General features: G+C 37.8%; 1 protein-coding gene across 1 annotated transcript in view; it reads right to left on the bottom strand.

The window, feature by feature from the left end:
* LOC148428631 (pyruvate carboxylase, mitochondrial-like) overlaps positions 1-26,536 on the bottom strand; it is a 210,648-nt gene that overhangs the window by 179,607 nt on the left and 4,505 nt on the right. The window contains exons 2-9 of the mRNA XM_088425847.1: positions 21,452-21,588; positions 18,236-18,329; positions 17,789-17,879; positions 13,683-13,848; positions 13,460-13,605; positions 8,966-9,083; positions 7,365-7,432; positions 4,408-4,491 (exon numbers count right to left, since the gene is read on the bottom strand). Of these exons, the coding sequence (XP_088281973.1) occupies positions 4,408-4,491; positions 7,365-7,432; positions 8,966-9,083; positions 13,460-13,605; positions 13,683-13,848; positions 17,789-17,879; positions 18,236-18,329; positions 21,452-21,588 (904 nt within the window). The remainder of the gene's footprint in view (positions 1-4,407; positions 4,492-7,364; positions 7,433-8,965; positions 9,084-13,459; positions 13,606-13,682; positions 13,849-17,788; positions 17,880-18,235; positions 18,330-21,451; positions 21,589-26,536) is intronic.

Below are 26,536 nucleotides of genomic sequence, written 5' to 3'. Positions count from 1 at the left end.
CTTGTGACACATGCTGGAAAACACCCAAAAATTTCATAAAAACTTCAAAAGTGTACGTCAAGTCCTATCTTTGTGGAAACACGCTTCTTCCTTGGCAATCATGCTATGTTTTTATCGTTTCATAAGTCGTATTTTCAACAAGTCAACTACCAAATTAATCAACAACTCATTTTAATTTTTGATCAGTTAGAGACCTAAGATTGTCAAACTCCTGGGAATTTACCGTATTTTCCTCACTATAAGGCGCACCGGATTATAAGGCGCACCCTCAATTCATAACATATTTTAAAACCGCTTTCATATATAAGGCGCACTGGATTATAAGGCGCACCCTCAATTATTGATATATTTTTAAACTTTTTCAATTGCAATATAGTAATAACTAATTAAATAAATAATTGTGGAAAACATTTGCACACTGGTGCTACCGTTTGGTTGCACCACACAGGATTTGGTCGCACACTTCCTCTGGGAATAATGCGAATATGCAAGAGAGCATTGTTGCTTGTGTAAACTTGTCTCAATTTGCAGACCATACTTTCATATGATGTAAACTATCGTATTTTCCGCAGTATAAGGCGCACCGGATTATAAGGCGCACCCTCAATTAACGACATCTTTCAAAACTTTTTCCACATATAAGGCGCACCGGATTATAAGGCGCACCCTCAATTAATGACATAAAGGTTTTCAATCACAATATAGTAATACTCAAAGTAATAACAATAATAACAATAAACTCTCAGTCGCACAATAACTCAATGTCAATATGAGCAACCTTGCTCAATTGTAAACACACAAAAGAAGCTTACTATCAGTTCATTCCCCATCTACGAATCCAAATCTCAGTATGGATCCATATATAAGGCGCACCTGATTATAAGGCGCACCATCAGCTTTTGAAAAAATTATAGTGCGGAAAATACGCTAGTTTCTTGACGGGCAATATTCTCAGACATTTCTCATACTTTTTTTTATTACTTCTGAGTTATTAAGCTATTGAGAGTTTAGAGTTATTATTTGAGTTATTATTGTTATTACTTTGAGTATTACTATATTGCGATTGAAAAAGTTTATGCCATTAATTGAGGGTGCGCCTTATAATCCGGTGCGCCTTATAGTGCGGAAAATATGATAGTATACATCATATGAAAGTATGGTATGCAAATTGAGACAAGTTTACATAAGCAACAATGCTCCCTTGCATATTCTACACTTATAACACTATAAGTCATAAATAAAGGGGTTAGGGTTAAAGTCATAAATAAGTCATAAATACATCAACCAAGGATCAGTCATTTGATTAAGAGGCGTTTGATTTTTTTTTTTTAAACTATGCTAACATCCATCCACAAACACTGCCGTGACGATTATTATCAAAATGTTTCACCCAGGAAGCAAAAAGTGACTAATGAGTTGTCAAAAGCCAGTCAGCACAAAATCTACTTGGCTTCTCGGCCATCTCCAGACGCGCGCACGCTGGCTGGCTGGCTGTAAACGTTTGCGCGTAATAATGCTTTTGTCAGCGCCCCATCGACGCCGTCGGGAACTACGCAGGCATGAAATTACTTTGCACTGTTCTTTCGGCGGGAGAATTTGCATGCAAAAAGGTGCGTTGGCTTACTGGCAGACAACAGAGAGCGCCGTGTACAAATTGCAAGCGTGCAAGTGATCGCCAATGAGAAACCAGCTGAAGAATTCGCGCTCAGGGGCGGGAGAAGCACTCGCTCAAAAGTTATGATTTAACAACAGTACTTATAAAAGGAAGTCAACCCAAAGATTTGCAATTCAAAAAATGTTCTATTTGCCTGAACTTGTCCAAACGTGACTTTCTGATTCCTATTGCATTTATGGACTATAAATTAGGTGGAAAAATTCTCAATTTTTTGGGTTGGTTTGGTCTCTGGGTTTTCTGTTCTTTTCTGTTTTGGGCTTTTGTTGTTTTTGTTTTTTTTTAATTCTCATCGAGTTGTGGGGTTTTGTTCATGTTCATGTTTTTGTTCCCATTGCCAGTGTCTCATTACTGTTCTCGTTAACCTTCTTCCTTTGTGTCCGCCAATCAGCTCTTTGCTCCTATTGTGTCATGCCCAGGTGTTCCTTATCTCATCTGTTTTGAGTGTATTTAGTTTCCTGTTTCCTTTCCGTTCTTCTCGGTGTGTATAGAGTATAGTCTTTTGGTACTGTTGATTATTTAGTTTTTTTATTTGTTACTTTTTAAGCAGCCTTCGATTTTGTTAAGTTTCTGTCATCTTTATATGAAAGATTTATACCTTCCACAATCCTCTTCACCATGACACAATGTAACAACCAAATTCTCAAATCTTTGCTAATGCCTTGAAATGATAAAGCAAAAAATGCTAAATTAGCTTACATTAGCTAGCTTTTCGGGAAAATGCAATATTATATAAAGAATCTAAAAGGATTGTCTTTAATTGGGGAAATTTTGTGTATCAAAAACACTTGTATCTGTACTTGAAAATCAATGACTACTCAAGGGTTGAGAACTTGTAATAGTGCTGAGTCTGAAAAAATATATGAACATCCATAATCTTGATCAACATCAGAGTTTTTCTTAAATATGCTTCAGGAATTTTTTTTTAATTGACAGTGCATAAAAAGAAATATGATGAGTACATCATGATTTGTTTACTATGGTTGCAAAAGCTTCACAAAATAGTCTAAAACATCAATTGTTGCTTTCCAAAGTAAAACAATAATAATCTTTCTTTGAGTACTGAAGAAATCTGAGAATATTTCATGTTGAGAGCCTGAAATTCTGAGCCTTTGGGCAGGTTCAATTAACGATTAATCGGTTATCAAAGTTATCAATTACTGATTAGCGATCAATTGTCGATTATTCGTTGAATCTAGTAATACCGAAAAATACAAGAAAAATTAAAGAGTGTGATTCACCCTCCCCCGAAAATTTACTATATTTGCAAAAACTGTCAATCTAAAATTGCTTTGAAGAAACCACCGCGCCTGAGGAAAATCCACCAATCACAGACACATAAGAGTAGCTGTTTTGGTGTTGAGCAAAAATGGGCAGCCCCCCGAAGAGTTCTGTTGAAATTCTGGCAGAATATCCGACTACGGTCAGCAACGCAAATTAAAACGGAGGCAAATCCAGCTCAATAGCAGGTTGATATCCACGAGAGCGTGTCATTTACTTGCCAATGAGACACTGATTAGCATGAAAAGGCTACAATTGCGTGCACATATGTAAGCAATTTATCCACTGAGAGGCTTTGTAAGAAGATGCTCGAGCACAATTTTCTGCTTAAAAGCGTTCGGCACCAGACAATCAAAATTGAGCCTTGCTAGGAAGTAGCTCTCCATACCTTCCGAGAGAGTCGGTGCTGAAGCGCGGGGCCACTTTCAGACGCAACATTAAGCAATTTTAAAAATATGTAATGCAAGGCTCAAAATACATATTTTTTTGAGTAGCAGTTTTGGGACTCGTTGACTTAATTCGAGGAGCAATTTTATCATTTTCAGGAGCAATCTTTTTTTGCAGGTTTACCACAGTACAATAATATAACGTATGATCTATTTCTATTATTAGTCTTATTATTGTACATGGTTTTAATAATAGTCATGAATTGATGGTGCGCCTTATAATCAGGTGCGCCTTATAATCAGGTGCGCCTTATATTCCGGTGCGCCTTATAGTGCGGAAAATACGGTACTTATTATTGACAGTAACGGTTTTTAAGATACATAGTATGATTTTACATGTCTGGTCCGCTGGAGGACAGATTTTCCTCCATGTGGCCCGTTAGCGAAAATGAGTTTGACACCCCCCCCGGTCTAGCGCAACTACACAATCTTTGGCCAGTCTCGCCAGTTTATATTCAGCCCCCGTCTTCGCTAAGAAATTCTCCCCTCGGTATCACACTGTTATTTCTTTGTCAAATCCCTTGCCCTTGTCTTCATCCTCGATCTGCATGAAATCTCTAAGACCCCCCCCCCCCCCCCCCCCCCCCGCCCCCTTCACATGAAGCTGTCAAAGCTACTTTGGGCCAAAGTCAGGCAGCCCTGATCTTATTGAGAGTTCATTCTAAATGCAGGAAACCATTTTTATTTCCACATATTTGAAGTCCGCTGACACATACACAGCTTTGTCACAGTGGTTAATAGTGGTGGGACTTCAGCAAAAAAACGTTAAAGGCAGCAAAATTACATATTAACGGATCAATCCTTGAATCGTCGTCCTGTTTTTGTACTATATAAGCACATCCCTCCACCATTTATTTATTTATTTTTTGGTGACGCTCCTATTCACTTCATGAACTTCATTTTTGGTCACCATCTCAAAATACTTCAGATTATTGGTGCAGAAATGGCTCATTTCTTTTTTTTTTTTTAATCTTTTTATAAAGTGCGGCTCAATGGGCTAGCGCTTACCAATTTGGCGAGGTTGACAGCATCCGAATGGAGGCGGTTTCTCAGCTGAGGGTCCAGTTGGAATCCTGGTGCGATCTCTACCACCTGTAACAGAAACGCACTGTTAGCCAGCAGCTAGCGTGGCAAAGCTATGAATTCTCATCAGAAACTATTTGTAACAAATTTGATCACTTGTTAATATGGGGAGCGGTTATGCTATGGATTTATGTGTAAAAAAAATAATGACGCCGGTATGTTTTGTTTCCAACCAAATAACCAGATATTACTATCGCTCGGGGATTGCTACATCTATCACAATTTCTGTCTTCTGATGTTCCTCCACCACTGCTATATGAGGCTGGTTGGCTATCAGCAGTTTGTCTTTCTGGATCTGGAAGTCCCACAGGATCTTGGCCTGGTTGTTCTCCACCACATTTCTTAATTCTGGGACCTCCAATCTATATTTAGCGCAGATGTTCCGCTACGCTATTCCTGCTACTCGATTATGCTGCTCCATGTCCCTCTTGCCCACCAGCATCTTCCGCCCTGCTGTGATGTGCTGTACCTTCTCTGGGGCGTCTTTGCACAGCTTACACCTGGGATCCTCTCTGATGTGGTAGATCCCAGCTTCTATTGATCCTGTGTTTAGAGCCTGTTCTCGTGCTACCATGATTAGCGCCCTCCGTGCTGTCTTTCAAGCCAACCTATTCCAGCCAGTGGTAAGTTTTCTCAATGTCAGCCACTTCCTCAAATTGACGGCGGTACAAGCCATGAAGGGGTTTGTCCTTTCATGACAGTCCATCTGGCTCCTTCTCCTTACTAGGCTTTTGTTGCCTGAGGCGTTCACTGAGCAGTTTGTCCGTGGGGGCCATCATCTTGATGTATCCTCGGAGACCTCCTCTTGGGTGCCCTGGACAGCCCCCCCCCCTCTCTCTCTCTCTCTCTCTCTCTATATATATATATATATATATATATATATATATATATATATATATATATATATATATATATATATATATATATATATATATATATATATATATATATATATATATATATATATATATATATATATATATATATATATATATATATATATATATATATATATATATATATATATATATATATATATATATATATATATATAGATAGATATATAATAACCTGAAAATACCAATCATAGGTTGAGTTATGAGCAGGAGGTTGAAAAAGCGAGCCTACAAGTATTTATGCAAATGCAACAATTGTCCCTGAGGGTGTGAGCCAAGCAAATTGAGCCAAGGAAATTCAAAGTTGTAAAAAAAAAAAATAATAAAAAAAAACCCTAAAATAAAACACAGTAGGAAGTCAATTAGCCTTCTTATCTGGTCTTTTCCTCCTCCTCCTCCTCCTCCCTCCCCAACAAGTATGAATTTCACTTCTAAGACAGGACGGCTAAAAATATCCCATCAGTACTCCAGCATTGCAAATCTATTCCAACAGGCGACTCTTCGTGCGAGCGAGCGAGCGAGGGAGGGAAGAGAGAGGAAAAAGATCTTAGATTTAGGGCAAATGCAGATCAAGTCACGTCAACTCCAAGAGCAGCGGTCGGAGTTCTTAATCAAGAGGGCGCATGAACATGATCGGCGCCGGCTTAATTCGATGTGAGAGCGTGATGCAGACGTGACAATTTGTGCTGAGTCAGACCTTTGCTCATTTCATAAAGTGACGCTAAAACGGATAATTAGTTGGGAGCCAATCAAAGAGCTGAGATTCGATCCCGAGAGCGGTTGATTTTGGCCGAGGGTCCCTGCGCTCATTCAAAACCAAAGATGGATTTTTATGTTTTTTTTGAAGACTCCAGACATTTAATCTGAAGTATTTTTTTTTTTTTTTTTTTTACATTTTCCTTTTTTTTTCCTCTCTCAAATGTCTGGTTAAAGGAGGTGTCTAAAAAAGGTTGGCACTAAATTGATGAAAAAGTAATCAACCTGTAAAAGTAGTTGACATAATTTATAATGCTTTTTTTCTCAATATATTAAAAAGAATACAGATTTAGGAATAACTTTTTTTATAGATAATTTTGTTTATAGTCAGTCAGTTTGCAAAATATAATTTTTGAGAAGCACTGCCTCAGATACTAAGTACCTGAGAAATGCATTACTTTAGGTACTTAACCACTAAAGTAATTGATTACTTCAGGTAATTTAGTACCTAAGTAAACAATTGCTGTTGTAAGTCAAATAATCAATTACTTTAAATAATTGAATACACATGTAATCAATTACTTAAAGTAATTGGTACACAAGTAATCAATTACCTTGGGTAATAGTGTACTCAAGTAATCAATTGCTTTCGATAAATGAGTCTTGAAGTAATTGATTACTTAAATGATCGCTTTACTACTTAATACCAAATCGTTTTTCAATTATAATGATGTGCCAAAGAAATTGATTACTTAAGGTACTTAAGTGCAAAAGTAATTGATTTGTTTGTGTACTAAAGTACTAAATTTATTACTAATTACTTACTTAAGTATTAAACTATTAGATTACTGAAGTATTTCAGTACTCAAGTAAGCAAAATATTTAGTAAGTTAAGTCCTTGAATACCTAAAGTAGTTGATTACTTGAGCAATTAAGTACCACAAAGTAATCAATTACTTTAGGAAAGTACTAAAGTAATTGATTACTTGAGTGATATTTCATGCAGTATTTAGACACCTCTTTTAACCAGACGCCTGAAAAAAAAAGTATAAAAGTACTTGGATTACATGTCTTAAAAAAAAAACGTGAAAATATGGCTTTGGGATCGAATGAGTTAAGCGTCACAGGCACAGAAAATAATATTAAGACATTTTCATTGCCGTCGCATCCTCTCGACACCTACGACACTGTAATCTTCATGATCGTAAAAAGTCGCCCGATGAGATGGACGCTGCGTTTCATCGTAATGGCCGCGCTCCACGGTGATTTCTTTCCGTGTGAGCGAGTCACCTTTTGATGGCGTCGCTGGATGGAGCAGTCTCTCTCGTAGAGGTGGATGACGTTGCCGTATTTATCTCCTGCCGACACGCAAAATCAAGAGCGTGACGAGAGAAAAACACTTCATTCCACTTTAAAGTTACAAAAAAAAATTATAAACAGGTGGCGCTATGAGTGATTTTAGTATTAGGTCATTTCCAGAAAAAGCCCAGAGGTAAATTTCACTCTTTCCATAAATCGATAAAATTGGTCTGCGCCGTGGTCGTCTGTTATCTTTACGCATTATTAAACAATTCATGGTGTTGAAAATAGCTTGAGAAAAAAAAATCTATAACTGTTGTAACACTGAGTCTTTTTCCTCACTCTTTAGCAACCATGTAGAATTATTGTCTGGGGACAAACCGATTATTGGCCGGGCCGATTATCGTTAAAAAGGGCAATGTTCGTCAATATGCAGACTATTGCCATCACCCTTTTGGCCTTTTGCCACATTTAACCTCTGGTGAAAATTTTGACCCAAATCGGGCTTTTTGATGTTTTTGATTTGTAATCTCAAAGCGAAAGCATTCAAAAAAAAAAAAAAAAAGCTAGGAGGCGAATATCTTGCATGATTGTCAAAACATGACGGCTTTCAATATGCCCCGCTGCCGTGACTTTGAAATAGGAGGTGAAGAGGTACATCCTATGAGTGTCAAATTTAGCCCATGTCAGGCTCTTTTACTGCCATTCAAAATTGGAAATATTGTCAATTTTGGACATATTGAAAACCCCATGTTTTATCATGAATTTACCCCGATTTTTGCATCAATTCTTTAAACGGCAGCTGGCGAACAGGGCGAAATAGAATTTTTTTTGTTTTGACAGCCCAAAACCACCGAGTGGCACTAGCGGCCAACTTATGACATTTGCAAGCTTTCAATGACTTTGATGATTGGCTTAGCCTGGACTCCCACAATGAAAAAGTCTTCAAAAAGTCATAATACTCTAATTATGACATAACAAATATTCCTATTTCAATTCCATAAATAGAAAAATATACAGCGTAGTTACTTTTGCTATCGCATTTTTACCATTTTTGTACATAAAGGGAGCATTTGCGTTGATAAAACAAAACAACGATAACACAGACCAATAGGCCGAGAAACTGATGATTACATTTTGCTTCAGCTTGAAAAAAAAATGGCAGACTGACGATGACAACAGGGGGTCAGGGAACAGACTAATGATAACAGACGGACTAGTGAAAATTTGTAAAATTTGCCTAAGAAAAAAATACGGATCGACAAAGTTGGGTTTGGCAGGGGGCCCAAAATGAAAGACGGACCAGCCATTCGGTTCGTTTAAAAAAAATGTCGGGCAGACAATAATGGAAGGAGGCCCAGGGTGCAGAGGAATGAATAATGGCGGACCAGCAAAATTTTGGAAAATGCACACTTCTGGTTTCTCCATACTTGACCAATAAAGATCAATGCGATTCAGATTTTGAAAATGCTCGGCTTTGGCAAAGAAATCCGAATCTGGCAAGAGGGCCTTTGAAAAATCTCAATCCAACAGAAACGACCAACTGATCTAGATCCACTCCCGAATGGACGCGTGGCGCCGAGCGTACTTACCCAGAATCTGCACTTCGATATGTCTTGGTTTTTCAATAAACTTCTCGACAAAAAGAGCGCCGTTGCCGAACGCCGTAAGCGCCTCCGAGTAGGCCCGCTGATAATTCTCTTCAAGTTCCTGACAAAACACAGTGAGAAAATCCATAAGCATCAGTCAGGAGGCAAAAAAAAAAAAACAGTCGCATAATTTTTATTGCGGCTTCTTCGCAATAAACAAGGAAAACTTCAACTTGTGCACCTCGGCAGCTGGTCGTTACATTTTTTAGTTGAAAGCCCTCACTGATATCTTCCTCAACTTGTCGTTCCCCAATGTGCAGTTTGTCACTTCCCTTTTTGTCTTTTCTTCCTTGGGCGCAGAGTTTGTTGCAAACAAGCCGCGGGAAGACAAAAAAAAACAAAAAAAAGGCGGCAGGGTAAGTCAAGGGCATGACTCAGTCTGTGTGGTCGCTCTGCCGCATCTTCCGTTTGCCCCCTACTTTGGGATGGGGGAGGAGGTGAGTTAACATGGCCTCACGCCTCAAGGGAAGATACTGGAGATCAACCAAAGGCTGGCGTCTCAAAGCATAAGTCAGCAGTTCCAGCTCGAACTTTTCTCCAATAAACAAGGAAACTTCTTGGGACCGCGATTCCAAAAATAATTCTGAAAGCATTTCGGATTGGATCGCAACCGTCCAAAATGAAATAAGGGCCCGACCCATTAATCGGCCAACTGCTGCAATGGTAATAGCTAGCGCGCTAATGCTACTGGCGGTTGCTAATCGTTCAGCATCGGCATATTTTTTCGCTGTGTAATATTTCATATAAGATAAACGAGGCGCATTTACATCCACTTCAACTCAGGTTGAACCCGAGAAAATTATATGAAAAATCAAATGTAACATTGAACAAAATATTTGATAGTGACAGCCCTACTTGTGTCATTAAGCCTTTCAAACACCAGCTAAAAATAATAAACAAAATCTGAAAGACAAACAAGATAAATCTGAAAGCATTTTGGATTGGATCGCAACCGTCCAAAATGAAATAAGGGCCCGACCCATTAATCGGCCAACTGCTGAAATGGTAATAGCTAGCGCGCTAATGCTACTGGCGGTTGCTAATCGTTCAGCATCGGCATATTTTTTCGCTGTGTAATATTTCATAGAAGATAAACGAGGCGCATTTACATCCACTTCAACTCAGGTTGAACCCGAGAAAATTATATGAAAAATCAAATGTAACAATGAACAAAATATTTGATAGTGACAGCCCTACTTTCAAACACCAGCTAAAAATAATAAGCAAAATGGCAGATATTTTCTGATTATAATTGTTATGAGGAGGCATGCAATTCCCTATTTTTATTTTGTAAACTTCATTATAGCCATATGGCCACTTAAGTTAGGCTTAAGTGGGTTTTATTTTCTGCAACATTTGCAATGTTTGAAAATTTACTTTCTAAAAGGGGTCCCTGGCCCAAAAAAGTTTGAGAACCCTTGGTCTAGAAATTTTCATCAGATGCATAGAAGTAACACCGGTGTCATTATTTATTACACATAAATCTATACCATAAGCTTATACCCTTAAATATACATCATGAAAATTGTTGATGAGGTAATTTTACAAAAATGCTAATTAGCATGCTAATTAGCATAATAATGTCACCAACCTATAGCATTATTGCAAATGGACTAGATGTTGAGAGTGGAATAAAACGCACACAGGATACAAAAAAAAGCGCTCGAGTGACTGATACTGAGGGCATGGAGCCTTTTTTTCCTTTCCCCAGGCAGCACTCGAATGCATCTTAAGTCGCCCAATGCTGTGTTGTCAAATAGTCAAAAATGTGCTTTTGAAAAAGTGCAGTCATCACAAGATCTCAAGAAGCCTCCACAACTTGAGCTCCGGAGACTCAACAGCCACAAATGTCAATGACTCATTTGCGGAGCTCGGAAAAGGTTAGAACACCTCAAATAAAAAACCAAAAGTGGAGACTACTGTCCTTTTTCTACAATAGCAACACAATTGAGAAGCGTTATGTTTGGGGAACGCAACGTGCATCAAGAACTGGTTGCAGTTGCATTATAAAAATGTGTAAAGCTCGGCGAGAAATCGAACGTATTCAATGAATTCTTCATTTTGAAAATCGAGGATTTGAAAATTAGCTAAATAGATGACATGTTAACTCATTCTGTATATATATATATATATATATATATATATATATATATATATATATATATATATAAAAACAAGAATCAGGAATCTCATTTATCAGGATTCAGAATTGCGTTAAAATGTCCCCAAATCAGGATTTTTTTTTTTTAAATCAAATAATTTCATTTCATTTTATAGGTTGAAGGCAATGAAATTTATTGTTATTTATTTATTGCAGTCCAAATATTGTTATGGAAAAAAAGCACCATCCTTTACAGCACAAAACTTAACAAATGTTAAAAAAAAACAATAATAATAACACCGTGTCCTTGTCTTGATAAGCAGACAGAAGAGGCATGATGATTTTTTGCATGTTTATAAATTGAAGTGAAAATGATTTTTAATTGAATGAAATTCATTATTTTCATTTAAAAAAATATTTTGAATTTGATTACATATATATATATATATATATATATATATATATATATATATATATATATATGTGTGTGTATATATATATATATATATATATATATATATGTATGTATATGTGTGTATATATATATATATATATATATATATATGTATGTATATGTGTGTATATATATATATATATATATATATATATATATGTATGTATATGTGTGTATATATATATATATATATATATATATATATATATATGTATATGTGTGTATATATATATATATATATATATATATATATATATATATATATATATATATATATATATATATATATATATATATATATAAAAAGTAGATGGTGGCAGGCAGGCCGTCAGTGAATTAGTGCGGCGCGACAGCACGAGGGCACGGAAGCGCCTGCGGGAGGTCATTTGAACATTTGAGTTGCACATTTGCCATCCAGCCAGGCGCCAGAAGGACATTAAAGCGGCGCTCAGATGAGGAAAGAAGCCACATCAGTGGCACCTGCACCGAAGGGGAAAACATCGCGTCACTCTGCATTGACTTTGTTATGCCAAAATAGGCCTTGCACCATCAACAAAAGGGAAAAAAAACCCAATTAGTTTTCATAAGATGCAAAAAACAAATGATCGGGACTTGGGGAGAGAAAAAAAAAAAGGAAAGCGGCATAAGTTGATGGAAGGCGATGCGTCAATCATTGCAGCATGCATCTACGGAGATGATTTACATTTAGATATTGCCGCGCTTGTTTTGATGTAAACATCACTTATTTGGAAAATATGAAGGCATAACTTTCACACATGCGAAACGTCTCATGTTACATTCCGGTAATTGGACGCCAGGCTCGCAGGAAATTGATGTCCATGTTTTAGCGACCTGGCACGCTTGAGGAAGCTCCAGAGGCAATTTTCATGATGACACAAGGTGAGTGGCAGCCCGGCGAGAAATGACCAGGTCACAATATCCAGGGTAAAACTGGAATGCCATGAATATCAAGTAGGGCTGTCACCAGCAAATATTTTTAGAACCAATTATTCCAGAAATTATTTGAATAATCGGAGCAAATTCGGTGTTGCCATGACGTTTAAAGTTCGTTTAAAGTGAACTTTTTATTTTATTCATTTCTTTTGATGAATTTTTATGGGTGTATTTTGTTTAAATTGATGTTTTTTGTTTGTCTGGTGCTTTTTTTTGTCACAATGTGGGATTTTTTTTTTCACAAATGCGGATTTTGTTGTAGAGGACTGTATATAAACATATGCTGTGTGTATATATATATATATATATATATATATATATATATATATATATACATATATATATATATATATATATATATATATATACACATATATATATATACATATATATATATATATATATATATATATACATATATATACATATATATACATATATATACATATATATACATATATATATATATATACATATATATATACATATATATACATACATATATATACATATATATACATATATATATACATACATATATATACATATATATACATATATATATACATACATATATATACATATATATACATATATATACATATATATACATATATATATATATATATATATATATATATATATATATATATATATATATATATGTAGAGAGAGAGAGAGAGAGAGAGAGAGATTGATATATATAGACACATTCACACATATTTGTAATGTAATAATAATATTAAAATATATTAATAGTAATATTAATAATAATCATACATTTTTTTAAGAGATCATTTAGATATTTGTTTTTCAGTCCTTAGGGTATCGAATCAGGATTTGATATCAGCAGATCCTGAAAAATCCCGTGACTCGGACTTCGGTGCAAAATAATGTGATGGGGTCATCCCGATGGGGAGGAACTCACCTCGTACTCCCGGACCACCCTCATGCCTCGGCCGCCGCCCCCGTAGGCCGCTTTGAAGATGATGGGGAAGCCGTAGGTCTGGGCGAAGGCGTGGGCCTCTTGCAGGCTGCTGATGGGCGAGTCTGTTCCCGGGACCACGGGCACCCCTTCAAGCAGCACAAGGAACCAACATCAAAATAAGAAGGGCTTCATTCCCTTGATCGCACCCCCGTTGTTACCGTACCGGCACTGATGGCGAGGGCGCGGGCCTCCACTTTGTCTCCCATCTTGCGCACCGTTTCCGGAGTCGGGCCGACGAACATCACATCCGCATCCGCGCAGGCTTGAGCGAAGTCCGAGCGCTCCGACAAGAAACCGTAGCCGGGGTGGATGGCGTCCACGTTGTTGTCCTATGGGAAGAAAGACACCTTGTTGACAAAGGGGCGTCCAGTCGAACTTTTTACCTGATATCGAAGGCGTTCCTCAGGGGTCAATTCTGGGTTCTGTGCTGTTTTTCAGGGCTAGCTATTAACAATAGGCAATTTATCTTTATGTGACCAAAATCACAGAAAAGACCATTTTGAAATCTGCGGTTTTCAGGCTTTGTAAAAGTGCCATAACGCTAATATACAGTAATATACATATAAGAATATAAAATATACATATTAATAAATCTTGTTGAAAATATTTTCATAGTGATAATGTATCCTGAACGTAAATCAGTTTTCACTTAAACTTAACATTTATAGCTTGCTCATAACTTGCTAAAATGTACCAATTAACTCATTAAATCCCAAAGACCTATTTTTACCTATCTTCCGTATCTTCTAGCCCTACTTTTAAATAACCCAAAAATAAAAGTCATTATTACTGCTACGACTAAAAAAGAAAATCTTTCAGTCTCTGTTTGAAGCAATTACTGTAAGCCTTGAGCAAAAATATAAGAAAAATATAGACATTCACTCTCCATTTTACTGAACAAAGAACATGTACATTAGTATAAAATGACAAAAACATAAATAAATAAACATACTTTTCATCCCCTATTACACCATAGAAAACAGTCTTTATTATCTTGCTAATGGCGCAATTTCATAATTGTACAGCTGACACTTTTCCCCAGGCGGCAGAAAACATGCAACTTTCTTCTATTCATTTTTAAGAAGCTCTAGTTTCCATCTTCTTTTATTATGAAAAGACATTACTTTCCAAGGCTAAAGCACCTACCGTTAACAATAATACTATTTTTATTCCTGCCTCAAATGGTTCCATCATAAAGCGTGCTTGGCGTGCGGCTTGATGATAAATGTACTTTTCGATACCTTGTCACCAAACCGACACAAATATTTTGTCACGCGTTGTAAGCGGAGGATGATTGAAGCCGTGTTTTGATCTTTTTCTGGACTCCGGCGAAATCGCTGTTAGATCTTTCGACTGTTTACCGAGCCGCACTGGGGTTCATCTCCGGCGCTAGCTAAACTGCTCGTCGTTGCTCTCGCTATCAGTTGCTGGCTTGGCCCCCCTTTTTCATTTGACACACACGCAGGCTATTATTTATTTTGAAAGCTATTGCCTCTATGGAAACGGCCCACGACGTCCGGGAATTCCGAGCAAAGATCTCTCTCCCCGATAACCGTTATAAACTGATTATTATTGTTTTAAATGATTGTAATTGTTTTGGCTAATGTGTTGTTTCTTTCTTGCTTTTGCTTTTGCGCTCGTCTGTAAATTGCTCCCGTTGCAAGTCGGCCTGCGATGATAATTACAACATCAACTCGCAGTTCGAGAAATGGTCATTTGCATGCGCGTTTGTCGACGTATGTCATCAACATTCCTACGCGCTCCTTCTTCGTCTCCGTCTGTCAATTTGTTCGCCGAGTTGGCTCTCGCGAGAGCACACCCGAGTGGAATGGCTTTGGAAAAATTCATTTTGCATGTCGGCCCTTCATAGGCATGTGCAATATCTTTTTTCGTTCTGTGAGACGTAGCACACTAGAAATTGCAATAGCCAAGTAGCGCTAATGCTAACCACCGTTAGGCTAACACTTCTCTTTATTTCCACAATTTTATTGGTTGTCGGACTGTCGGTTCTGTGAACCTTCGCTACAGCACCAAGGAACTTACAAAAATGACAAAAAATTGGAACAAGCAGCTCAAGTTTAGCCTAGTACATCAATGCAAAGCAATAAACTGAAAAGGCAGCCACAGCTAACGATAGCTAAATGTACGCTAATGTAGCAAGCAAAGCTCTTTGCCAAATTAACTTGAGAACACCCCGCATTTGAGAGCGTCTGTGATGGACAAGGTTTTATATTAATGTTAATATTTACTAATTATTCAGTTATTGATAAAATATTTATATATTTTTTAATGCTGATTCTTTTTTTTTCCAAAGTTATAGTAGATATTTACACATGCATCTTATTCTGATTCAAAACAATGCTAATTTCTTGTCAACAATCTGAAATTTTGAGCATTTGGACTATTTTAGGTCTCAAAACGATCAATCTGTTATCAGAATTTTTATAATTGTCACAGAGAAAACAGAACGTAATCCACGACGAGAGAAGGCTTTCACGATCTCGGAAATGTACCGTATTTTCCGCTATAAGGCGCACCAGATTATAAGGCGCGCCCTCAATTAATGACTTATTTTAAAACCTTTTCCATATATAAGGCGCGCCGGATTATAAGGCGCACCCTCAATTAATGACATTTTCAAACTTTTTTCCATATATAAGGCGCACCCTCAATTAATGACATATTTTCAAACTTTTTCAATCACAATATAGTAATACTCAAAGTAATAATAATAAGTCAAATAATAACTCTAAACTCTCAATAGCATAATAACTCCATGTCAATATGAGCAACCTTGTTCAACTGTAAACACACAAAAGAAACAGGTCAAGCTTTATCACTTCATTCCCCTCTACGAATCCAAAATCTCAATATTGATATCGATCCATATATGGCACAACTGATTATAAGGCGCACCATCAGCTTTTGCAAAAAAAAATAGGCTTTTAGGTACGCCTTACAGTGCGGAAAAAACGGTAGTCTTGCGTAACTCAAAACAGTACCGCTTTTGTCCATATGGCGGCGCCATAATACGATCCCATCGTTGATGGTGATAGTCCCTGAAAATTGAGCCTTGAGTTTGACGAATGTGACCGTGTTGAATTGAAAATCGGGAAGCGTCGTGCGTCAACGTCCGCGGGCCGGCCGGTTCACGCGATTCACATGTCACATGACGCAAAAGGAAACTATTTGCAGCTGCAGACGCTTTCATTCTCTTGCCGGCAAAGTTTGCGAGCAGGCTCGTATAATGACAAGGTCAGGCACACGCGCAAGTGTGTACCATCTGCTCCTGGAGGCAAGGCTGACTAGAATCACCGAGCATTCTGTTGTTAAGGGAAGTATGGAGACGCACGGGCAGGTAAAAGACGCACCGCTCCGCACAGTCGACAACCATAACGTCCCGCAAGGGAGCCGTACGCTAACATGTGCGAGCGGCAAATAAGCTCCGAGAAGGCGAGCGTTTCTTTTCACTTTTTATGGGCTTTTCTGCCAAAGTGCTAAAGAGCGTATTAAACCAAGAAAAGGACAAAAGGAGGAAAGTGACAAGATAATTGGTCGATTGCATCTGATGACGGGGGGGGGAAAATGGCTGCTATTTGACATGTACTCACACATATTAAATGTCAAGCTTATGGAAACGCTCATAAAAGAGGCTTTTTTTTCCAGACGTTTTTATATCGTGACGACAATGAGAGGTTGGGGAGAAAATGCCGGATTGAAAGACAACCGACATAAACTCAGCCGCAGATTCGGCGCCTGATAGGAGAAATACATAACGTGCAAGAAGATATACAAACCTGTGATTCCAACTGAACAAATTTTACAAAATAAATCTCACTGCATTTTTTTTTTTTTTGAGATTCAACATTATTTTCTCAGTTTTTTTAACAAACAAGCAATAAATAAGCCTGTGACTGAGCCGTAAAAATTCTGACAATTTTCTCTTTTCTATTTTTTTAGCTAGCGATCGTAAAACTGCTCCAAGATGGCGGGTTTTACTAGTATCATCTTTCATCGATAGTACTGATACTTTGAAATGAAGTCATGTATCGGCCTGATACCGAAACTCGGTATTGGCCCGCCTTGTTTTTATAAATAGGGCTAGGAAAAAGTCGACCAAGTCGGGTAATCTCTGGTCCGTTTTCTACCGCAAAATTCTATTGCACACACTAACTGGAACATGTAAGAGGGAGCACTCGAGTTCACTTTAAGCTAGTTTTTTTTTTAAGTGAGCTATCAATAAAGATGAGTAACGTATTGACACTCCACCTTAGCTACTTGGATGATGTCGGGGATGTGCAAGTAGGCGGCCACAGGTGGCAAACCTTTCCCAATTAGGTAGGCCTCGTCTGCTTTTTGCCTGCAAGGACAAAGAAAAAAAAGCCACGGTATTGCATGCTTTTATGTGCACTCAGCAAAAGTGGCTCAAATTAAAGGAAGACAATAAGGCACCATGTGACATTTACAGAGATGCCGTGACTAAAAAACATTTGTTTTAGCAAGATTAGGTTGTTTGGGCAAACATGCTAGCTTGAAGGTTTGTTATGTCGATATCATTCCACCGACGTGGCATCGCCGAGACGCACTGGAAGGCTTCCTCTAATTGTGTGTCGTGATCAATAACGTGCGGTGGCAGCTGAGCTGCTGGCTGGCAACTCGTTATTTCTGCCATTTTGCCGGCCGGGTAATTGGACTTTACGGCGCCGGAGAGCATACCTGTGCATCTGCCCGGTATCCTGCTCAGAGTAGACGGCCACCGTTCGAATCCCGAGCTCAGTGCAGGCTCTGAACACGCGGATGGCGATCTCGCCTGGAGGCCCAAAGCGCACACGTCAGAAGGGAAAACGCCATTGGGCCTTTTTTAGTTTACAGATACACTGAAGGTTACAGACCAAACCAGCAATCAATACACACACACACACTATATATATATATATATATATATATATATATATATATATATATATATATATCCATTCATCACCAGATATTTCTTTGTGTTGTGTTATAAACAATCAGTTGTGTTTTTTTTTTTCAAATTGACTTCATTTATAGCTCAGTAGTTAGCCTGCAGTGCGTTCAGTGCTTTTTTGCTCTTTGCACTTCACTGTTCTTCTTGAAAATAAGTTGTACATCAACATATGTTCAATGGGTTAATTTCCTTCCGCGGGATATTTGTGTTGATATTACGTTTCATTGTATTCATTTTTTCATTCATTCATTCATCCAATACTAATATCAACTTCGATCGGGAGTGCTGATACTCCCGATACTTGGTCTTGGAACACGCCATTAATTAATGCTGTCAAAATATTTAAAAAAATATTTAAAAAAATAAAAAAAATTAAAAAAAACAAAAAGAAACTTTGCGATTACTTTTGATGTAGCATTTTATTTTAATTTTATTAAATTAATGGCAATTTTCTATTTTTTTTTCCCCATTTCTATCATGTGATCAGAAACTATCTCATAATGATTTTCTTTAAGGCTTTTAATGTTTAAAACAAAAGGTGATGAAGATAATTGTCCTTTTTCTTTATATGACTTTCTTCAGGGTTGTGAATGACTAAACAAAACGGTATTACATATCAAAAACAAAATCATTGGCTCGCAACCAAATCAAAAAGAAAAAAAAAAGACCTTGAGAAAACTTGTCTCTCTCTCACGCACACACACACACACACACACACACACACACACACACAGACTGAGAGCATCCGAGCTGAGTGTGGAGCACTGCAGTGTGATGAATGTGATCTAATGTGGTGTAGATACGGTGTCACGCCAAAGTGAAGGACAGACACTGACGGAAAGCCCCACAGTGTGTGTTTGCGCGTGTGTGTGTATCACCCAGCAAAAGCCATCTGAATCACAATGATGGATTAAAGCAGTTTAATAGAGCTTTGACGTGCGGAAGGCTGACATGAATCTTTCGTCTGGAGGGCGTGTCCGTACGTGCTATTGCCGGATCAAGTCAGTAAAAAAAAAAAAAAAAAAAGTAAAGATCTTCGGCAAATGGCGCCGGTCCTAATTGGCTAATTTGTCATGGGTTTTATGTATCATATATTTCAACCCAAGAATGAAACGGCAAAGAGCTCCACGCTAATAGCATAATTGACTGCCAGTAATATGCATATCTCTTTTAGGACATTTTTTTCAAGTGAAAAACGCTAATATGGGTTCAATGTAACACGACTTTCCGTAATAATGGTCAATGTTTCCTTTTTACTGCGCAAAATACAACAAAACGATGGAACTTGTGCGCAAAAGTCAATTTTAAAGGCGGGCCAGGCTCATTCTTAAGGTCCAGCTAACTAATTGAACAAAATTTCATCCAGCTGCTATGGCACATTTTTTCCCCCACAAAGCGTCTTTGTCTTATCTGCCAATATTTCACCAGCCTTATCTTCAACTGGAAAAGCAAAATATTGCCACAGGCGAGTTGAAAGTAATCATAGCATCCTGTATTTCTCCTGCAGGGTTGCAGATATCGAGACCAGGAAGAAGAAGAAAAAAATTGCAAGAATGTTTTTTGTCTTTTAAACTGCATTCGAAAAGTAAGCCGACTGCTTTTGCTAGGCGATACGGAGCACTCGAGCGGTGCTAGCTAGCGGCTAATTTAGGCTAAAGGCTGCGCTAAACACTAGCAAGGGGCATGGTACAAAATTGCCGGTGTAATTTAATCGTATTTAACGACTGAATGTGATTTCAAGGCAAGGTTGTGTTGTTGGTATCCAATCGCGACTCGGAACTCTCCCGCAACAAGTGATGTATGAAGTTAGCAATTGTCGTGACATGCTTGACGGGATCAACTTCAAAATAAAAGCCCTTGTGTCAAAATACAAGCATTTGTGTCCATACGCTATTCGGATTGGTAAGATTTATTTTTAAGGCGCACCACAATTGGCTGAGTTTTCCTGTCGCGCTCCGCAGGTACAAGAAACTGGCATTCGAATCTTGATCGTCGTGATGTCAGAACCAAAGAACACACATTTTAGTCAGCCTGGTTTGTTCAAATGTGATCAGTAGGAACGGGAATGTCTGGCTTCCACCTAAATTGCATTTGAAAGGTAATCTGAAAACTCTCGCCAGTTATTCCAGCGCACTCAAGCGCCGCTAACTAGAAGCTAATTTAAGCGAGAGGCTGCGCTAAAAGCTAGCAACCAGCATTGTTCACAAAAGTGCAAGCGTAATTACCGTAATTATCTACAGATAAGACCGTTTTTTTTTTTCAAAAAATGAAAATGAAAAATGAGATTTTTTTATTTAATTCTACACTATTCGAGGAAGATTGATATTTCAGCCACATAAGGCGAGTTTTGACGCACAGATGTGCATTTTATATTTCTTATTTAAAACATTTACGTCATTTGGCTATCAGCAACCATTGCCTGTTGCAGCTAACAGCAGCACGTGTTAGCTGAACTTATGATAGCTTTCTTTTCAAGACAAGAAGCGAGAAAACTGAACCAACATCCGAGCCTGTCCTTGTTCACACAAAAATATTACTAAAACTAAAATGTCTGTTTTGCTATGATTTTTAGATTGTCTCCAAACTGTTGGTGCATCCTATATGACGAATTTGACCCTAAAATTAAGAGTGCGTCCCGTTCACAAGTGCGTCCTATATTTGGGGAATTACGGTATGTTGTAATTAACTCCATGAATTGGAGATTTCCTGTGTGTCTCCTTCAGGACAAGGTTGTGTTGTTTGTATAGCGTCGCTCCTCGTAAATCTCCTGCAGTAACAGGTTGCGACGGCGTCACAGCACGCTTTCGAGAAATAATTTCAAAATAAAAGCTTGTGTGTCAAAATATAAGTATTTGTGTCCATACATTCCTCAGCATCGCATGCAACCGTCCACATTGACGAGCGCTTGATGAGCAAAGCAAGAAGGTGGCCTCAGAAATCAAACCCTTTTTCACGCTTACCTCTATTAGCCACCATCACTTTGTTGATTGGCCGATATTGGTTCTGCGGGGCGGAGTGGGCAAAGCGGTACAGGTGACACGCCCTCCTGACGGCGAGCAGGCTGAGGCCGCCCTGCGCGGCGACGTAGCGCAACATCCTGCGGGAGACACAACAACATGACATTTACATTTTAATCTTATAAGTAATTCATCACACGACTTACACATGACTTAATTGGCCGACCTTCAAAATGAGAAACTTTGATCGCAACAGGTACATTCGATTTAATTAACGTTTATTATGATTGTGAATTTAGAGAGCACTGTAAACCACGTTTACTAGAAAAAAAATACACATTAGATTTATGTAAAATAATAATACGTTTTCATGTTATGACAAGAGTGATGCGTTTTTCTTTTCAAATTAAGAGCAAATTGATTGGAACATGCTGCAAATTTCAGCTGAATTGTATTACTGTGGCTCTTATGCAAATTGTTGTATGCCTTTATTTTGTGAGGTCCAACATGGATGTGCACTTTCATTATTGACACAGTTTTCATGAGAGACGAGCCAGAAATAAAGCTGATGATATCATACAGTCTCTCTTCTGGAGTTGATGAATATTAATTAAAAAAAAAAACATGTTAACAGGCACCACAAAAAATGTAGTTTAATCAATCAGACAAGGATGGCACAGCACTCTGCTTTGTCATTATTTTTTTTTTCCAATCAAAATCCAAAAATGTCTTCAAAAGATTATTGTACACCGGCTGAAAAAAGAAAAAAGGGTTTAAATCACCAAAAAAAAAAAGACTGAGAATGCATGATGTAAATAGAACAAATACAGTCATACTATGTGTACCCCTGGGGTACATGAAGGCCCTTCAAAAGTCCCGTGGGCTTTTAATGAGGTTTCTGCAAGTACAGAATCCAATTTCAGACTTCAAATCTATTTTAATGCTTATGAGTTGCATAACAGCAACAATACACAGTTCTTTTCAAATAATGAGCAAATTAACTGTAACATGACATTGCGTTATTGTAACTCCGTTGCAAAAGTTTCATACGAATGGGCATCGTCATTAGTGAGGAAATTTTACAACAGACAAGCCAGAAATAGAACAGAAATAGAACCCAATCTTTCTTCTGCAGCGTCTGAATAAAATATAGCAAGAAATACCACTCAACATATAGCTCCAAAATGTATGAAAAACTGTTTAGTACATATGTGGTACTTGGCGGGTATTCTTTATCCTCTACAAAGAGCAACGAGAAGGCACATCAGGTGGTAAGTGAGATTTGATGTAAATTCAGATTTCAAGTCTAATTTCGTTGTTTTATATTGCTGTGACAGTACATTTACTTTCAAATTAACAGCAAATTGACTGGAACACCAAGCGACAAATTATGTTTGTAAAATATTGCCATGCCTTTATTTTGTTAGCTTTTATACGCCGCCATTGGTGATGCAATTTTTCCAGCAGAAAAGCCAGGAGTAATATTGATCGACGCGGATGGCACGGCGCTGGAGTTCAATTTTTTTCCTCAGCCAAAAATGCTTTTGAGCTCGTTAGGGTGTACATGGCGAGGAAAAATATTGCACAGGTGCTACATCATTGAAAAAAGGTTGCGTGCTAAACAAGGCGAGGCTATTTTTGCCTCCAAATCGCAAAAACACCGTTGAACTATAAAAATAATGACTGCCCGTTTGTATACATATTAATCATATTTTTTGTTAAATAATGATAAATCAGGCTCCAAGTAAAATGTTACTTAAGAAACAATGGGTATGGTTCCAATAATAATGAGATATAAAAAAAAATGAGCACGGCATAATAAAATGTATAAACACAAGTTGTTTACTTGAGCTAATGAAGGTAAAACAAACGGGATTTTTTTTCAAAGCATCTTGGGATGTCACTGCCACCTGGTGGCCATTTGGCAGAAAACCCTACAGCTGGGATTGCAATTTTTTCTTGTCTTGATTACAAAAAAATCATATTTTTTCACTTTTTCAAAATAAAGGCTGTGCAATGCAAGATCTTTATTTGAATTTTGAGGGTCATCAAAAGTTTCCAGTAGTTCACAGAATGCAACTAAAAATTATTGTATTCATCCATATTTTATTGCATTTTTATATATTTTATTACAGTGTTGCCTTGCTTATTGCTGGGGTCATATTAAAAAAAAATTACCCGCAACGGGTGAAATCCGTAAAGTAGAGCTTGATTTTGTTCAAACATGTTCATTATATAAAGTTATTTAATGTACAGTATGGTTTAAAATGCTTCTTCAATAATCATAAGGTTTTTTCTTTGTGGTTTTTGTTTCATTATTTTACAGTGTATATTATTTTCATCCAAAATACAATTTTAAAGTATTTTAAATACGCTTTTGTTTATAATCATGATTTATTTTCTCCTATGTGTTTTCCCCCCATTCTACTGTAATTTTTTTCCATTTACAGTATTTTTCACTCATTTTAAAATTTCCCTATTTTTTTTTCAGTTCCTACATTCCAAAGCAGTATAACCCCTCGCCACCCAGTTTATAATTTTCTCAGACGTGCATTAACATGTCCTCGGATTTCTTTTGTTTACATACACTCACAAAATTCAAACCTCGATCCAAAAAAAAAAAAACAACAAACAAACAGTGAGACCACAAAAAGTGAATAGCACTATAGCGAGGGTATACTGTATTTTATATCCAGCCAGCATTAAATAGCAAATAAATAGCAGGACAGACACAAATAATTTATATATATATATATATATATATATATATATATATATATATATATATATATATATATATATATATATATATATATATATATATTCGTGCTTCATAAAGACTGCTGTTCTTTTTAATTCACGTACAAAGACGCCACACATACAGTACACTGCAGCCGCCCGCTGTCGGAAAAAAAAATGTACAAATGGGACATATTCTCATCTGGATCTAAATAAGGAATGAAAGTCTGCATTTTGATCGGGTTGCAACCCATGAGCGGAATTTAAATCTATCAAAGGCGCGCACGGTGGGAGATAGCCTGCCCGCAGACGGAAAGTCAAGCTGCAGCCGTGGATGAAAAATGCTCTTTGATCACTTCTGGAGCTGGAAATAACAGCAGGCAAGTCAGCCCCGCAGCACAGAACATCTCGCTAACCTGCAGTGGCGCATACACAGCCGTGAAAATCTGCACAAAACTCAAAGTCGTTTTGCGCTTTCGAGGTTGTTGTCTTAAGCGGCGTGATTCGCGAGGAGTGAGGGGAACGTCAGCTGCCGGGGACGTTTCACAAGCTCCGTTTTGTCAAATCGTCTCCTTCGTGGAGTGCAAGAGAAGCAGAATGGAGCGGCGCGTGGAAACAAACACAAAATTTGGCACTTGTGCGCAAGCCGAAGTGGCAAAAATATCACTTGCAGTCATTTTTAGGTCGGCAGCGCTCTCCTGTGGTTTGATGGGGTAATGCATGCAGAGAGAAATCCTTCAAAGGTAGACAGCGTTCCCTCGTTTATCGCGGTGGTTACGGTCCCTAAAAACGCCAGCAACTACCGGAATCCACAAACCTACAACAAGATATTGACCCAAAACACAAGCTATGCCAAAACTACCTCAAGAAACAATAACAAGATGGTAAACTTGAAAAAAAAATGGAGTGGCCAGCACAGTCTCCAGACTTAAACCCCATTGAGCTGGTTTGGGATGAACTGGACAGAAGACTTAAAGCCAAACAATCTACAAGTGCCACGCATTTATGGGAACTCCTGCAACAGACCTGGGAAGAACTCTAAGAAGAACATAGATTGATTTATAAATTGATTCTAGGATTTCTTTTTCAACTCAAATTGCTTATTCATTTCAGAGTACAATGACACAGTTAGTTTTTTTAGTAAAATACTTGAAAAACTGTGGTGTCCTAAAACTTTTGACCAGTAGTGTGTGTGCGCATGTGTGTGTATATATATATATGTGTGTGTGTGTGTATATGTGTGTGTATATATATATATATATGTGTGTGTATATATATATATATATATATATATATATATGTGTGTGTGTGTATATATATATATATATATATATATATATATATATGTGTGTGTGTGTGTATATATATATATATGTGTGTGTGTGTGTATGTGTGTGTGTATATATATATGTGTGTGCGTATATATATATATATACATGTGTGTGTGTATATATATACGTGTGTGTGTATATATATACGTGTGTGTGTGTATATATATATACGTGTGTGTGTGTATATATATATATATATATGTACATAACACACACACACACAAAGATTTACATATATACTGTGTATATATACATTATCAATTATTAAAATAATCATTTGTTTACAGCCCCAATACATCCAATAATTTCATCGAAAAATAGGAGCGCCGTTCGAAGCCTTCTGAGCGGTACGTGTTTGTTCTGGATGACACGCCAGCGTTCCTAATCAAATCAACATGTTCCTGACGACATATTCAGAAAGTTCGAACGGGGTGAAATATCTCCGCTACGACTGAAGTATCCAGCGCAAGTCCGTTTGACGGAATTTGTGCTGTAACGCATATGTGTACATTCACAATAAGTGGAGTCGTCTGAAAATCTTGATTAGCAGCCAATTTTAGCAATTATACAAGAAGCAAATTACAGTTAGCAAGGCAGAGTGGAATGTAGCTGAAAACGCCAAGTCACCTCGCTGACCTTGGCTGGGACTCAACTGGCACGCCCCGCCCGACATGTCTCGCTTACCGATACGCAAAGCGCTCCAACGGGCAATCGAAAAAAATACTTTATGAATGACCGGGAGCGCGCGCGTCTCGGATGCGGGGCAGAGTTTGTTGGCGGTTGACATATTAACCTCTCGGGGAGCAAAGTTCTGTTTTGACGCACATGTCGTGTTGTGACACATTTCGATTGCGTCACAGGTGAGAAAGATCCCCGACGAGCACCTTTGGGAGAACTCAAATTCTAAAGGTCAAAGAGGGCGTCCCGCGTGCCACCGGATAACGCTTTTCTATTTTCGACTAGTACTGTCTGGCGTCGTGTTTCCAACTACAATTCCTAGAAGGGCTTGGGCGATATG

Source organism: Hippichthys cyanospilos, chromosome 1 (genome assembly GCF_059441005.1).
Source record: "Hippichthys cyanospilos isolate Australia breed blue-spotted pipefish chromosome 1, RoL_Hcya_1.0, whole genome shotgun sequence".
Taxonomy (NCBI): domain Eukaryota; kingdom Metazoa; phylum Chordata; class Actinopteri; order Syngnathiformes; family Syngnathidae; genus Hippichthys; species Hippichthys cyanospilos.
This window is presented reverse-complemented; position numbering and strand designations above follow the sequence as displayed.